General features: G+C 46.6%; 1 protein-coding gene across 1 annotated transcript in view; it reads right to left on the reverse strand.

The window, feature by feature from the left end:
• Positions 1-2,391: 2,391 nt before the first annotated feature.
• Positions 2,392-17,766, reverse strand: part of LMX1B (LIM homeobox transcription factor 1 beta) — an 88,979-nt gene continuing 73,604 nt past the window's right edge. The window contains exons 3-8 of the mRNA XM_040083302.2: positions 14,706-14,938; positions 11,945-12,123; positions 11,493-11,570; positions 11,048-11,114; positions 10,059-10,220; positions 2,392-8,344 (exon numbers count right to left, since the gene is read on the reverse strand). Of these exons, the coding sequence (XP_039939236.1) occupies positions 8,187-8,344; positions 10,059-10,220; positions 11,048-11,114; positions 11,493-11,570; positions 11,945-12,123; positions 14,706-14,938 (877 nt within the window). The 3' untranslated portion in view covers positions 2,392-8,186. The remainder of the gene's footprint in view (positions 8,345-10,058; positions 10,221-11,047; positions 11,115-11,492; positions 11,571-11,944; positions 12,124-14,705; positions 14,939-17,766) is intronic.

Genomic DNA, 17,766 nt, shown 5'->3' on the forward strand with positions numbered 1-17,766 from the left:
CCACACTGAGCTATGACGAGCATCTGCCCTGGCCATGGCTGGTGAGAGCCATCAGACCTGTGCAAGGAGCTGCAGGCCAAGGAGATGTGCAGATAATTTCTGAATTTAGGATCTTCACACAATACAACTGACACCGTGCCATCATTTTATCCAAGTGATTCATATTTAGTATGAGAAAAACCAGCTGAAGACTGCAAATGGTGGCTGTAGCTTTGACAAATACTGCAGGCCAAATTCATTAGTACACTTTCAGAGAGAATGGTTTTATTTTCCCATCATAAGTAAAAAAAGAAATAGCATTTCTATCACCTTATTTCAGAATGTACCTGCTGGTTCTAGGGCTAATTATCGTGTTTTTTCTGTGATGGAAAATATCCCTACAGCATCTTAACTGCAAAATTTGGTTTTCAGGAAAGAACGGTTTTCTGAGGACATAAAAATGTGTTTCGTTCTTACTGAGTAATTGGTTTATATTTGACTATAAATAAATGAGAAGCAAATAGGCCACCTATTTCATAGCATTTGTTGTACAATCATTTATACAGTCGGACCATACTAATAATATTTCTTTAATGTTATTAAAAATACTGATAAAATACTAGACATTCATTTGTTGCACCACTTCCAAGTGCACAGGAGGATGAACAAATGTGTTTTCATTATAAGAAGTAATAATAATTAAGAGTGACAGAACCTTATCCTCAGGATCTGCCTCCCAGCAGCAGTTTGGCTGATAAAAAACCAGAAGTTAAGATAAGGCAGCAATTATTAAGACAAATCTTTTGAAGGGCTGTTTGAACTCCTGTGTCCAGCAGATAATCTGATTTTACAAGGTGCTCCAAGGCGGGGGAGGCTGCATGGGAAGCAGTACCCAGGTGCAGGCCTTTAGCCCCTTGCACCGGCATTTTTACCTCTAGCCATTTCCCTGGTCTCTTCTTCTTTTGTTTGCTACAGCTGTGGCACATAAATCACTCTCCATTCTCTCTCACTGACACCAAAGAGAAACAGAACACAAACAATGCACTACAGCAAGCCCCAAATGTATTAATCTTTTTTTTTTTCCCTCCCTTTCTTTGTGATCTCTTTCACCTGTTTTTGGGGGGAGATTCAAAAATGGCTATGGGCAACTCTAATTCTTCCTTCATGAATATTAGATGCACTCAGAGCATGAATATTTGAGTAGCTAATTCTGACTTAGGTGAATCCGATTGCTAATGGCAATTCATTTTTCCTTAGTGACATTCCACCAATAACCAGTGTGAGTGGGACAGGATGATGCAGTTTGGAGCTGGAAAGCAAAAGGGAATGAAACTAGGAGCAAAACTGCTTTATTGATCTAGTCTTCAGGTGGGACTTGGGGCTGTACCACCTCCCTTTACCATGAGGAGAGTTTGAGTAGGGAGATCTGTGCTCAGCAGTTTGGATCTTTAAGAACAAAACAGGGGAAAAGCTTTTAGACTGATTTTTATTATGTCACTGAGATACCGCCTCTTGATGTGTTGTGCCCTTTGTGGTGTCACCCACCTGATGTGCAAGCTGCAGTGGGAGGGACTCAGTGGGTGCCAGCACCCTGCCCCTGGGGTACACCAAGTCCAAGGCCTGCTAGGGCTGGGGAACGGACGGGTAGGTGATCCCACCTTGCTGAGCAAGGGCTACAGACACGTGCTGAAACGGCATGGGGGTGGAAACAGGGCTGTCCCATTAGGTGAGACAGGGTTAGAGGTAAAACAGCATGCTTTGATAGAAATTGTGGCTTGATGTCCAAGGCATAGAAAAGAAATGTGGTGTTTCTGGACCTAGGGAATGGCAATGAATAATCAGATGTGACCAGACCAAACATCAGCTGGTGTTCCATGGATGCTTTATAGTCCATGGATGGTTTATATTGCTCTAGTAGTTACACACTTTGGTCTGCTTTAGCATGAGGCGACACTTGCATGTGCTTTGCACAGGAAAGATCCCACTGGGTCTCTGAAATCTCCACGGAGCAGCTCCGTGGTCAGGGCTGGGTTTGGGGGGCTCCCTGCGACTTGGCAGCCAGCTGGAGGAGCCAGGATGTGTAACAGTCTGCCCCCATCCCGAAGGAACAGCTCTCAACCTGCAGGGGCCAAAAAGCAGTGCAAAAGGAGCCTCTGCCATCACCCTGGCTGTGTCCCTCCACCAGGAAGCCTGGGCTCCAGTTCCACAACACTAAAACCATCAGGCACTGCTCAGCTGTCCCTGTCCCTGGGTTCTCCCACCTGCGAGAACACTGGTGCCAGCCCCAGGTCACAGAGAACACACTCTCAGTCTGCAAAAGCAAAGAAAGAACTGCACACTGAGAGAAAGTCCTGCTTAGTTTACAGGTTGCTTTTATTTACAAATATACTGAAGTGTAATCTCTCTCTTTTTTTTCTTTTTCTGTTTTTGTTTAGACTCTATGTGTGTATGTGTGTGTGTGTGTGCACGTGCACATACGCCTGGGAAGGAACTTGATGCATGAGAAACTCATAGATCTTAGCTGCCAGAAATGTTGGCAGGAAAAAAACTGAAGTAAAATGAATTTAAAAACACTAATAAATAATTTAATAACGACAAATAATTAAATTAAAAAAAAATCCAATCTACATACCATTATGGTGGTTTGTTTCCAACACGGAGGGAAAGGAAGCAGCGAATCTACAGTGAAGGAGCTGATTAAGTATGAGAGAGCACAGTCATATTTTTACAAGTTAAACAAATTGTAACAGACAGCTACAAAATACTACATTTCAATAACATAAATACAGAATATATAAATATACAAGTAATACAGCCATACACAGCTAAAAAATAGGGTGTTCACCTAAAAACAGAGTTCCCAATGCAGAGTATCTGGCAGCCCCTTCACCGCTGCTGCTGAACAGAACCAGAGCGCACTGAGCCAAGGTGATCCAGGCTGCAGCCACCACGAGGGAAACAGCCATCAGCGCAGTCAGATCGGCCTCAGAGAAGCAAGACCGTGTTGAAAGCCCACCAAAGCAAAAAGACTTCAGGCAAGCAAATGCCCAAGCGTGTCTCTGAGCAAGGAGCACAGGTGCCTGAAGGCCCGGCTGTGTGGGTGCCCTGTGCCCCTGGGCCCTAGAAGGGGGCAATGGAGGGACCTGCATGCTAGGGAGCAGCTACTGGTCACAAATCCGTGGGGTGGGTTGGGCATGGGGCTGTGGAAAGCATGATCCGAAGCACTGAGACTCTACGTGCTGTGGCTCCAGCTCCCACAGCCGAGTTGTGCTTCAGCTGCCTCTGTCCTTCCACTGCTGTCACCCAGCTCCAGCTTGTGAGAATCCTTCCCTTCCTCATGATTCTGCTGTTCATTTCTAGTGACTTTCAGGAAGAACCAGAATACTTATGACAGGGTTCATAGAGGTGCTCTTGTAAACCCAAGCTTGCAGCATCCCAGAGCCCGGTTCTCTGGACTACCTGGGACAGTGGCTTGGGATATACCTCTGACCCTTAAGGAAACTGGAAGGGAGTCCTGAGCACAGTAGGAAGAAGGAAGTGGGTTCACATCACCTCTGCAAGGTTTGCTGGCATGAAGGACCTTCCCCATGACATGATGCACAGCGAGGTGGCTGAGCAATGACCCTTCAAAGGACCTGGTAATGATCATCTGAGTCCTGCAGGGTGGATTTGAAAAATCCACTCAGCAGCTACTGTGCCACAAACATGAGCCACATCCCAGGCACGGTTAACTGCGCCTGGGCCAAGCGATCTGCGCATTTTTATGACAGAGTTTAAAGAAGAAAAGGAGATCAAAATGCCCAGGATCATGTTTCAATATGTGAGTGAAACCACCACCGTTTATTTACAGCAACGTACTTGTCTTCAGTATTGTGACTGTGAGAGGCCAGGGTTTCCCCCACCGGGCAGTGGTAAGGAGGGTCTGCGAACAGCAGCGCACGGCCAGAGTCGTCCCCTCAGCAGCCAGCCGTGCCAGGGGAAGGTGCTGCTGTCCCAGAGCCCAGCTGGGACCCCGCACCAGGCAGCTCAGGAACTGCTCGTGGGTGGTGGGAACTCTCTGCCATCGTCACAGACCTGCAGCTGCACGAGGACTTCTGAGCTCGTACCCAGCAGATTCATTCTGATCTCACAATCACCTTTTTTTATACATTATTGAGCGCACTGAAACCTAATCAATCATCTTTTACTTAATTGCATCTTGTCAATTTACTTTAGCTGCACAGGTATTCCTTGATTAGCCAAAACAATATGATGGAAACACTGTGAAGAGCTCACTTGATGCATTTCTATTAGAGAGGGGTTAATTTCCTAGGGAAAATGATCAGTGTAAGGTGGATGTAATAAACTGCTGTCATGACCTCTAGCCTTTGAGCTCCCATATGAGCAATCACTGTTTGTGGTTTCCGTGGAAGTGCCAGATGCTAAGAATTTTTGGCAAGAGTTTATCAGTTTGACTCAATGTAAGATATTGCTGTGATATGGCCCATTAAACATTTTACTTTCACCTGATCAGGGACATTCCCTTGACAACAGAAGAGTAAAGCAGAAATCAAAGAGGTCAGAGGTTGCTGTATAATCTTTTACTGCAAGGTCCCAGGTTAAAACCACAATGATCACACTCCAGTTGGATAATTTATTCCACAAAAAGAAAGTGAACATTTGTTTTGTTTTAATGAACTTTGGCCTTTGCCAGCTATCGCAGGTCCACTGGAAAACCCTGCCTATGCCACCTTCCCTGGACCAGCAGCAGCCCACCACGGCATGGAAAATATTACACATGCCAAGGGCCTGAATGTGTGCGTGTATGTGGCTCCAAAGGTGGCAGAACATGGGGCAACAAACAGCTAAGGCATCATCATACGATACACCAAGGGAGAGGAGATAGTATGTACAAGCATGAAAAAAATAATGGTGGCAGTCATCAAAAAAATCAGCAAAGAATTATACTTCAGCTATAAAATGGGATGTCTGATTTTTTCCTTGGAGATGGATTTTTCAACATCCATCCCAGATGCAGAGGTAGAGTTGGGACAAGGCAGTTCTCCAAACTGTAGGTCACGTTATAGTTCTCAGTAAGTCCCTGTAAACACCAAAAATGCCATTTCGATCCTGCCAGTAATGAGATATGAGGCAAGGCTGTGCCTGTGTGAGGAGTCTACAAACTGGTACATCTGAGAGACTTTTCTGTGACTGTAAAGTAGCACAGCACAGGGGAGAGGAGGGAAACGACGAATCCATCGAGATCGGTGGTGACAAATGACAAATGTTTACATGTGCCATAGGAAACCTACTTGCTTCTGCCCTGCAAGCAGTGAGAATCACCTGAGTTCTTTATAGATGTTTGCTATCATGCAGAGAGAAAGGAAATTGTTATTTATTTTGATACACAAGGAAAGGGGAAAATACTTGAACATGATGGGTAAGAAAAGAAAATCTTTTCAATTTCAAAATATATCCAGGGGCTCACAATGCTCAGTTGAAACCACATCCTTGCCAGAAAGCAGGGAATGGTCACTAGGTAAAGCATATGGACACAACAGACCCGCCTTCCTGGGGATGGCAGCAATGGGAATCTGCACACGCAGGGACAGGGACAGGGACAGGGACAGGGACAGGGACAGGGACAGGGACAGGAACGTCCCCTGGAACCCTCGCAGAGCCTCCAGTCCCTTCCCTGGCCGAGGCTGTGTGTGGCACATGGGCTCTGCGCCTCAAGCAGTGGGAGGTCCTTGGACTGTGCTCTGCCTCCCTCGATGTGCACACACACACAGACAGACACACGGATGTACAGACACACACACGGACACACACAGACACACGGACACACACAGAGACACACACACAGGGACTCACAGACCCACACATGGACACACACAGACACACGGACACACACAGACACACGGACACACACAGAGACACACACACAGGGACTCACAGACACACACATGGACACACACAGACACACGGACACACACAGAGACACACACAGGGACTCACAGACACACACAGAGACACACACAGACACACGGACACACACAGAGACACACACACAGGGACTCACACACACACAGAGACACACAGAGACACACAGACACACAGACACACACAGAGACACAGACACAGGGACTCACAGACACACACATGGACACACACACACACACATGGACACACACAGAGACACAGACACACAGACACAGGGACTCACAGGCACACACATGGACACACACAGACACACACACACACACACACACACACACACACACACACAGAGCCTCATCCACGGTGCTCTCGTCATCTCTGGAGTGAAAACCTATGCACTTACCCTGCAGATAAAACTTGGCTTTCTCAAGAAACCTCCAACATGTTCAGTGCACACTTCTATGCTGGGGGAAAATGGTATTTTTCCCTTGGACCCATCATCCTGTCCTTCCCGCCCGTGCCTCTGGAACACCAGGAGGGTCTGTCTCCATCAGCTCCCAGCAGGACTCCTCGAGATGAGGCTGCAGTTCCCCCAGCAGGGCTGCTCCCTCCCTGGGGGGCTGAGGCTACAGGGGTCCTGCTCTGGGCTCCCCCTCCATGGAGACCCATGCTCCCACAGAAGGTGCCAAGCCCCACAGGGACACTGCGATGCTGGCCTGGTACCAGTCCTCAGCCTGGAGGAGTTAGATTAACCGAAGCTTTGGACTTGTTTTTCAGCTATTATGGTCAATATATTAAAGGTATTTATTTAAGAAAGTGCCTATCCTGCCAATCTTTCCCCACGAGCTCTATTTTGAACACACCCTATAATTACTGATATTACCCTGGCAAATATTCCCCATGAAGTTTTCTCCACTGAGAGCCATGACTGTACTTGTCTGCTTCTCCACATTATAATTATCACCAGGCAATATTTATAGCTATACTATTATTATTTATGATATTTTATGGCCTACGAAAATCTACATGACATATGCTCAAACTTCGGCATCAGAGGCAGACTCCGGCTGGCGTTGGTGTACCTGTTCTTGCAGCACTGGCGCTGGTCAGTCAGCTGGCACCACAGCCAGGAGTCCTGGCACTGGGGGGCTGCAGGCCGTGGTAAAATTTCAGCTCAACATACCTGAACTTCCCATCGTAATTTCTTTCACAGTTTCCTGTTCCTGGCTGGTGCACATTCAGGACTTCTGGTGTTTCAGGCTAGAACTGTGTATCCTTGATTCTTGCTGAGGCAAGGTAACTAAAGGAGTGCTTGATTATTCCAGATGGACAACAGGGAACAGCACATTTATGCCTCATGCAAAACAAACAGAATAGAATGAAAAACGCTTGTTTGCCAATCATGGTCTAGGCTTGACATTTGGCACTGCAATACTTACAAACAAATGTAAATGTTTTAATCTCACACATCTGAAAAAAAATTAAATAAATCTGCCTTGTAAGCACCTTTAGTTTTAATTATTTAAGATCAATACTAACCTAAATGCCTCTGCCCCTAACATGCATCTCCTCTCCAGGGTCATAGACCTTTCTTACTCTGAAATCACTGTCTTTCTCCACAAATACCGTTAACCAGTTTCCTCAGTATCATATGCATAAGGGCTATAAACTAATGAGCAGATCTAGGTTATGTAGAAAAAGTGTAGAAAGGAAACAAATGTTGAACGTCACATTTACATTAACTTCTCACAGTTCAAATGGCAATTCATCCACAACATACTATGAATCATGCAGTAAGAAAAGGAGGAATCTCCAGTTTCTTTGATTTATTTGTCATATGGTTGACTGACGTCAGTATCAGTGGCTTAAAAAAAAAAGTTTAGACATCCAAAAGAAGGAGGAGAGAGAGGAGGAAAAGGTCTAGCTTTCCACAAAATCCATTTCCTTTAAGATGATGAGCTCAAACCAAACCAGATCAAAGGCGGAGGACGAGCAGGTTCTTCTGTTCCTTCTGTGCTTCTCTCGTGGTCTGGCGCCAGCTGGGAATCAAGGGTATGGGACGGGTGGATTTGTATCTCTATATATGTATGTATGTATGTAGGTATTAAAATATATATACATACACACACATATATGCAAACAGAGACAGTCTTCCTAAAAAAAATGCTCTTTGCAGTCCAGAGGCAGCAGAGTCACTGTGAAGGAAGAGCTGGGCAACATATGGCTGTAGAGTCTGCACTGGAAAAGTCACTGGCTAAACACACGCCGGCTGTTAGTTTTCTTTATTTTCATGAGGCGAAATAGGAGCTCTGCATAGAGTACAGCCTGTCAATGGGGTTTCCTACTCTAGCCTGCATGGAGTTAACTTCGGAAGAGGCAAGAAAACAGTCGCTCAAGCTAGTTAAAGAGGTATCACTGTCGATATCATGAAAAATGGAGTCGTTTCCTGCAAATGAAATGTACATGTTAAGCTGGATGCTGCGCAGCCAGGGGAGGACACAGTACACACGGATGCTCACAGGCTGCACGCTGCAGCAAACGGGAACTCTCCTGCTTCTGCCGTCACACGTTAACCTACTTTGGCTCTGAGGGTCTGACCTACAAGGAGGAGGGTTTGAAATCAACTCGCAGGGGTCAGCTGGCAGCAGTACACCCAAACCTGCCAGGATTTAATTTCAATTTTGGTCAGCAGCACAAAACAGAGTCTTGGCTGACAACGGGAGCAGACGCTGCTGGGGAGGAGCGGGTCCCCAGCTTCTCCATTGGCTCTGGCTGTCATGGGAGCACCGGCTGTGTCAGAAAAGGTGGGACCAGGTGTTGAATACCCATGACAGGGAAGCGTGGTCTAAGAATCATAATCATGGCTCTGGTCTTGATATACACACAAGGTAAAAGTTCTACCAGTGGGACAGGAGAGACACAGCATCCCTGGTCTCAGGTGAGCTACAGTTGTAAACATGCTCTCCTTTCAGAAAAGTCCGCTCTTTTTAGACTGGTTTGGAACAGCACCTTTTTTAATTCCCTTAGCAACTAAGACTTCAGCTTACTTCAGCACTGAAGGTACCAGAAAAAGCTCTAGCTCAGGTCCTGGGGGCTCTGCAAAAGTGTTGGTCTGGTTTTTTTTCCCTCACACACTCATTTGAAATGGCTTTGTGCCATCCCCTGCTCCCCTTTTGAAGCACAGAACCTGCTTCCCAAGGAGTTTTACTCAGAAAGCCAAGCAAACCAACAAAATCACAAGCCGCCTAATGCTCAAGGGCACTTCATACGTCCTCAGCTCCTTACAGGACCTCCCAAACTTCCCGGTGTGCACCACAGACTTGTCTCAGTGGCAAAAGTAACGACACAGACCCAAAGCAGATTTCCTGTTGGCCTGTGCACGCTGTGCTCGGGACAGTGATGCGCATGTGAGCCTCTACAGTGAAGTGCTCCTGGTCAGCAGAAAGGAGTCTGAAACAGGCCCCTGTGGGCTACCGCAAGGCCGAGGATCACAGGCTGAAAAATCCTCTGACATTCTTTTTAAATGCCACACTGCAATTGTCCAGAATCAATAATTGAGCATTAGTGCTTGTAATGCGTTTGATGTGTGGTCAAGCAATCGTGAAAGCAAACCGTCATCTTGAATTTGGGACAGAGAATAAAACTATGCAGGAGAAATGTCCTGTGGTAACCCATCTCTTAGTAGCTCAAGACACTGTTCTTTAACAAATCCACGCATCCAATCTGAGTGGTCTTACAGGGCTGCTTATTCATTTTGTAATGAATAGATTACTTCTCTTTATTGAAGGCACTTTTTCCTCAAAGCTTCTAAGAAAAAAGGAGAAATTTGTGAGGGAGCTAGAATTTGGTACTGTTTATTTTTCAGTGTCTTGGACAGTGGTTTAAAAAAGTGGAGCTTGGAGAGGTGATGTTGCTTGCTTATAATTTATCAGAATTATACTGTGAAATAGTTTTGAAAAGTGTCCAGAGCTTGAGATGGGCTCTGTTCTACCCCCTTATGTGTACAAGAAAACACACGCATAAAACTGACTGGTACAAATTCCCTGGTACAAATTCCAGAAAAAATATTCTAAAAGCCAGTAAAGCTGCCGCCCCTGTGGTATGTGATCCAACACATGGACCCAGCTACTTGGGACATGGCAGAATGAGGCATGCCTTACCATAGGGGTTCATGTGGTCGCCTGGCATTTGTGGAGGAGTAAGACCCTGCTGAAATGGGTCTGTGCCATAACTGCTTTGCTCCATTGCTACAATCTGCTGCTGTGGTGGTGCAAGCGGTGTGTAAGATGTCATCATCCCTTCCATTCGGTTGGACATTACCTCTGCAAAGCAAAGAGGAGGCACAGTTACTGCTGGGGAGCAGGGCAGAATCAGTGGCAACAATGAACTCTAGCAAATGTGGTCAGGGGTATCCTGTCAGCTAGAGAAACTTTCCAATTTTTGTCTGAGAGTAGAACCCTGAGCAATGAGCTGAAAGACTTATAATTTCTGACTACATAATTTTTGGAGCTCTTAGGTCCTGGACCCTATCCTCCCAGTCTGTATACTCTGTGTGACAGAGCCTAGTTACTCTCTAACTTCTGCTGGTCCCAGTTTTTCTGCTTTGGGTAAAGTGGAGGATTTGAGGCTGCAAGGTCTTGGGAGCTGGGGATACTCAGGAGTACCCACAGAGAAGCAGAGCAAGTCCCAGTGCCTGTGTGCAGTGCCTGCCCCAGGGTCCAGACACTTGTGGGGGCACAGGGTGGGGCTCTCCATGCCTTGGCTGGGGCAGTAACGCTGATGCCTGTGCACATTCCCACCTGAGCACTGTGCGCCTTACTGCAGAAGAAAACAAACTGGAGGATCTGTCTGGAGTCAGCCTCCTGGAGATTTCCTCCAGTGCAAACACCTCCACATGGCATATTTCTACTAGAGATGAGGTAACAGCTTCTGCGTGAGCACCTCTGGGGTCTGATCCCACCAGAAGCATTTGGAGTAACCCAGCGTGGGCACACAGGCACTTCCACTGCTGATGGCCTGATGGACACTGCTCTCACCCACAGACCTGCACGTGCCCCGGATCGCTGTACTAAAGTATCATGTGGGAATAGCACTTCCAGACAGCTACACGTTCTTTCTCTCTCACTTTGCTTTTTCACAAATCCCCTACCTTGTCCTAGTCGCTGTGAGTTCTGTTGCTCCTGCTGCTGTTGGTGCCTCCGTGCTAGCTTTTTCATCTGAAAAAAGCAGAACAGCACAATCTCACAGCTGCAAATGCAATAATTTTGTTTCCTTACAAAACTCTCTGCAAACATGTTATCAGTTAACACAGACCATTTATACTTATGCACACACTGCTGTGTGTTCAGTTTCAATTCCAAGCTTAAACATTTCAGTTTCCAGTTCAGATTTGCATGCAAAATTTACTCCCAACCCTGAGTTGCTTTGAGCATATGAATTTAATGTCTGTGTTTGGAAGTTGCCTTTCTAGTGTGGATGTAGAGAGCAGAGCAGGCAGAACACGCAGAGCACAGCCGTGGGACTTCTGCCGTGGCAAGAGCCCATGCTGAGGCACAGCCTGCATTTGACTTGTGAGAATGTGACAAACAGCCTACCTTTGCTCTTTGGTTTTGAAACCAGACCTGGACGACTCGCACGCTGAGCCCTGTTTCAGCTGCCAATGTTTCTCTGACCTGCAGGAGGAAATGCTTAATGATGCAATTTTTTATAAGTTAAGAAAAAAAAAAAAAACCAAAAAACACTGATCAGTTTTGTTAGGAAACATTTGAACTAACAACAAAAATTGCAGGTATGGAATTACTTTTAAAAATTCATCATATTTTTGCATAGTGTTGTAAAATTCTGCCCCTGATGGCGCTAGCTCTGTAACTACTGAACAGTCTAAGCTGAGGAAAATGACACTAAATTTTACCCATAAAGGACTTCTGTGCAAGAAGAGTGCTCTGCTCTCACCCCAGGAAAACTGCTATTGTCCCAGGAAGGGGCAGGGCTGTCTGGGGCTGTGGCCTGGTGTCAGGGCTGGCTTGATCCCTGGTGAAGCACCTACCTTTCTGCAGGGCTTAGAAGACACTTCAAAGGATGCTTTGAATGCTCGTCTCTGCTGTGTAGTAAGTATTGTCCTTGGTCGTTTAGGTCTTCTTGGGTCCTTCCCATCATCACTTCCTTTTCCTTGGGTTACTTGGCCTTTGGTGGGCTTAACGTCTCCATCTTCATCATCACTTTTGACTGGTGGAAAAAGGATATGTAATTGCACTTGTTCCACCAAGAAAACAGGATGTTTGAGAACTGCTCTTCGGTCAACTGGTTCAACTATTGCCCCATGGTTATTTGAATACCTAAAGCAGCTGTGGGCAGGAAGAGACTATCTTAGATTTGTGTGCTCTGCCTAAATCAAATGCCACAAAAGCATAAAAATGTTTTCAATTTTTAATTGAGGACATGGCACTGATCAAGGGATGGAAACTCAGAATATGCTTCAGTGTTTCCAGGAATCAGGCACAGAGAGACTTTGTGCCCTTCCAGCACCTCTTGGTCCCATGTGCTCACCTGCTCCAATCTCACCACCAGATAAACACCTTTACCTTCACAGCTGAACTCCAGCTTCTCCTGAAGCATTATCTGCAGACAGGTACCACTACCTGCACTGCTACGGCAGCAAAACAGCATAAAGCAAGCATCATACAAGTATCTCAAAGTCCATCTAACGTAATATAGTGCAGATTCCAGTTATTGAATACTGTTTTGAATGTTTTGAAGCTCCAGAGATAATATTAAATATAATCTTTGTCATCTCATTTCCACTTCCCACAGAAAACATCGGTAATCTTCCTCTGTGCATTAAAATGTGTCTGTATGTACAAGCACAAACTTTTCTTTCTCAGTAAATATATATATACAAGTATCTATGTGCTTGCGTAGACCAAAGAGATTCGTTGTATTTTCTATAACTAAATTCTGAATATTCATACAATCTGATGATATTACATGTGTTAGTATGTTGTCCTGGGAAATCTCAAGCATAGTGGCAAAGGTTGAGGGGTAAATACACATTTTGTTGTGAAAATCAGCTTTTCAACTCAGCATATTTTATTTGACCAGATTACTGATTTTTCTTCCGGAAAACACTATCACATTATTATATGGACTTCAACATGAAGAAACACACAGAAATTTTGTATACTGAAAGACTGCATTTGGGGAATCAACAAATTAGACTTTAATTCAATTTAGGGTGTGATTATTATGCACCTAGCAGTCTAATCACCTTTTACTTTAATAAGCGTCTTTGGCCTAATGATTAAAGAGAAGTTCAGTCATTTTAATAACCATGATATTATTAACTTTCCAGCATGCTATTTCTAAGGAAAGATGTGTGAGGACTAATACTGCTCATTGGAGAGTTTCTTTTATGTCCAGTGGATAAATATTTGACTGAAGCAGGACACATTCTCAACTAGGGCTTTGCAGATGTGCGTGTGCTCTCACACAGACCCCTGAGAGATCAGCGTTTTCACTGTGTCAAACAATGGGAGACAAACAGCTTGTTTAATTTGTCAGCTTGTTTTTCAGGTTTGGGTTTGGCTAACAGAGAATAATGAGGGAAAAAAGGCATCTCCAGGAGTAAGAAACTCCCCTTTGTGCGAAAGGGAAATGAAATTGAAACCAAGACTGGTTTGTGCTACCTTGGTAGCACCTCACTGCAGATCACAAGCCAGATGTGGTCCCGAAGAGGAGCCCACCCCTGCTCGAAGCTGATGCCAAACGTGGCTCCAGCACGGGTTGTGAGTGAGGACAGCAGCAGGGGAAGGTGCCTGTGACCAGCCCCAGTGTGGGGACAGCCTCGCGTGGACAGCTGGTCAAGGGCCTTTGGTGGGTCGCTGGGGCTCTGGGTGGGACAAGGTATGCTGACAGTCAAGGAGGACACTCAGGTGCCTCAGGCACATTCACCAAAAGCCCAGACCCAGCACTCCAGGTCCTGCAAAGGCAGCATGACAATAACTAAAACACTGCTCCAAGAATGGCCCTGGTCCCATGCATTGCTGAGTCTGCAGAGACCTTTGTCTTGAGGCATTCCTGAAGTTGTAATACAAATTTGAGCCATATTGAGAATATGACTCTCAGATTAGAGATTAAGGATAATTTCTGCTCCCAGTTAAAATGGAGTAACACATTTTCCCATAAACCAGAGGGAAGCATGTCATTTGTACAAGTAATGGAATGGTAACTGTTGATTTTCTTACATATTTTTTTTGGCAAACAAGTGTGCAACTATGATGGCACAAACCAACATTTCAGTTACTTTCAGATTCTCTTCAGTTCTTCTGTGTTGCACTTGCAATCTTTCTTAAAGGTACTACTTGCAATTGGCAGAGAGATTCCTCTAGAAAATCATATTACTGCTGTGCCCCTTTTCCTGGTTTAGTGCTGAAATTGTATGCGCAGAAGATCCCCTGAAAAAGATTTTGAGTGGATGGAAGAATGCCTATGGAGAACAGCATATTGATGCCTCACTTGAGTGAGACCTCGGGTAGCTAAAGTCAGTCTGACTCATGCTTTATGATCTTATAGAAAAGCACGTCGATGAAAGCAAAAAGATTTTGTCTTTTACTGAGCAGGAAGTTAAGGAAGGGAGTTAGGTTAGGAAAAGCAGACTGCCAGTAGGAATGTTTTCAGCTGTGCCTGCAAATTTGCATAGGTGGCACAGGCATATAGATGAAGTGGATGTGAAAGTGGATGTGCTTTTCTGTACGAAAGCTCTACAGACCCATGCAGCTTTTCCAGTCAGAGCAGGTGTGGGAAAAGCTCACCTGAGTCTGAGTCGTCTGGGCTGACCGAGCTCAACAAGTCTTTCTCTTTCTCATAGTCACTTTTGCAGAGCAGCTGCCCTTCCTTGAGGACAAACTCGTCCCCTTTCCTCAGCTGGCGCTCGCACACGCAGCAGCAGAAGCAGCTCAGGTGGTACACGCACTCCAGGGCTCGCATCACGAACTCCGTCGGGGCGATCTTCTCCATGCAGCCACTGCACTTTGCAGCAAACAGCCTGCAAGGAAGAGGCAGCACAGTCAGAGGAGCGTCAGATCATAGCCCGTGTGGATCTACATCCAGCAATGTCTGCACAGATCAGCCTGGCGCATGCTTCTGCACACTGCAAGACCTGCATCCTTAGGCTTGGAAAACATCGTAGGCACGCAATTTTTTCAAATCTCAAACCCTTTGGTCTTGAGTTCCCTAAATCACCTCTTCTGGACAAAGCGCACTTTGATCTGTCCTCCTCTCAAGTGTTTTTTTTCCTTTCAAAATTAGAAACAAAAGGGAGCTCCCAAAGTTGGATAATTGCTAAAACCCGAATGTATTTTTATTCACCTTTTAGAGGAAGGACAAGCTCATGCTTTGTTTTATGCAGGGTCTCTGGTTTCAGCACTTAAGCCCTATTCCGAACAGATTTCATGACTTTCCATTTTTGGTATTGTCTGTCTCTGAGGAGGCTGATAAACATAGAAATGAGCATGAAAACTTTATGCTTTTGCTGAGGGCAAAGTCAGCACTTGTGCATACACACGATTGTACACATGCAATCAATAAGAGAGGAGTGAAATAACACAGCTTTTCTTTGGATGTTGAGTATTCCAGAACAACCTGTCTCTGAAGGAAGTACTGTGCATTTTAAATGGTGTGAAACACCCTTTGGCAGAGATAGGCAGTGATACAATCTGTCAAATTACCAGTATAATCACAGACCCTAGAACACACACCTGTATCCAGACTAGTTCTTATTAATGCTCTATAAGCCCGGTCTTTTCATCGATCATTAATTTTCTAGGTTTAAGTTAGAATTATTCAGATTAATTTTATTTTGCTTTTCTAATGACAACTGGGAATCTCCCTGAGATTTCAGAAAAGGGCTGCCTCAAATAAAGATGAATTGCTGTTACATCCCTGTGTCACATGGTGTGCTGGTGATTTGAAATTCAGTGTCTTTTATGGCAATACATCACAGTGCAAGGTGCATGAACATTTACATTTCAGCAAGGAAATGAACACCATTGCTCCAGTGTGCTTACTGCAAAAAAAATTGGATTCTGCCTTTTAGCATGGGGTATGCTGACTTTTTTCTATCATCAACATTATAATTTTTCACAAAAAAGGCAATTCTCTCTGATTTTAGAAGGCTAAGGCTGTGGTAGTGATTCATTCCTCCAGAGCCTCCATTTTGTCTGAGCTGAGAAGTGCAAGAAAATGGCAGTACGAGCCCTCGGCAAAGGGCTGGAGTCAGAGCAGGCAGGAGGGAAAAGCAAATGTCAATATGGTTGCACACAGCATCCAGAAACCGGCTGAGAGACGGGACTGGGCTGTTCCCAGCTGTACCTAGGAGTGACTGCATCGGGAGCCTGGCGGGCTCAGAGCGCACCTTTGCACCACCACAACCTCAAGGTAACAGCGGTGCAAGGTGGACTGAGTGGCTCTTTCTCAGGCATGGAATCAATTAAATCTGTCAAAAGGAAGCTGATGCCACACAGGCAGGACCCTGGGCACTGCCATGAACAGAATGGCTTATTCCATACACTCAGTTTGCTTTGTCCACGAGGTTTTCCTTACAATGCTTTAGCCAGCAAATTCCTAAGCAGAAAATATTTTTATCTCTATGCAATTTTATATCCGAAAGGATTAACACAGAAAGAGGAGAGGGAAAAAAAAAAAAAAAAAAAAAAAAAAAAGGTGCACTGAGAAAAGTTGTTTCTGTTTAACTGCTTAAACCTATTTGACTCATTCAGGCAAGCCTGGCCTCTGTGTCCGAGGGGATGGCCTCAGGACGGGGCACACCTGGAGACCTCAGGAGCGGCAGAGCTGGTGCGAAGGCTCTGTCCCCCCGTGTACTCCCACTCCCTCGGCTTGGCCCCGGGATGCCGATGCTCGGCCGTGCCGGGGGCCGGGGCTCCGGCCACCTGCGGGCTCCGCCGCCCATCGCGTGTCCGGACACAGCGCGGCTGGGCTGGGAATCGCTCTCAAAGGGGCTCCAGGGACCCCGCCCTGCCGCCACCGCCGCGGGCAGGTGCCCATCTCCCCAGTGCGGGCGGGGAACACGAGGAGCACGGGGGGCACGGGAGCGCGGGGGCTCGGGGAGAGCACGGGGAGGGGGGTGGCTGGGGACGCACGGGGAGCTCGGGCGGGGAACACGGGGAGCGCGGGAGCGCGGGGAACACGGGGAGCGCGGGGAGCGCGGGGGCGCGGGAGCTCGGGGGGCACGGGGAGCTCGGGGAGCTCGGGGAGCTCGGGGAGCGCGGGAGCTCGGGGAGCGCGGGAGAACGTGAAGCTCGGGGACGCGGGGAGCTCGGGGACGCGGGGGGCACGGGGACGCGGGAGCTCGGGGGTACGGGGAGCGCGGGGAGCTCGGGGAGCACGGGGAGCCTTCCCCGGGAGCGGCGATGCTGCGGGCCCGGCGCTGCGGGGCGGGGCGCGGCCGCCGGGGAGGGCTGGGACCGCTCCGCGATGGGCTGCGGCTACCTCCAGTTGTCTCCCAAGCAAAGCGCGCAATTCCACCGTCCAGTGGCAGTGCAAACACAAATGTAACATAGTTTACAGATAATTTCAAGAAGAAAAGCCCAGGAGAGCACAAATCCCCTGCACCTTCCCTCAGACAGGGACACGAAGATAACCTCCTTGTCCTGTGGAGCGTTTCCCTGACCTGTACCTTTGCTGTCATACTGCCTTAGTGACTGTTTGTGCTTTTTCTTTTTCTTGAAAATAAAGATATTTAACGTGAACGGAAAACACTTCGTGTTATTTACTGGCAGCCGACTATTCCCGTAAAGATGGTTCTTTTGCAACAGTGCTTCCCAAGACAGCCTTTTAGCTATAACGAATTACACT

Source organism: Hirundo rustica, chromosome 20 (genome assembly GCF_015227805.2).
Source record: "Hirundo rustica isolate bHirRus1 chromosome 20, bHirRus1.pri.v3, whole genome shotgun sequence".
Lineage (NCBI taxonomy): Eukaryota > Metazoa > Chordata > Aves > Passeriformes > Hirundinidae > Hirundo > Hirundo rustica.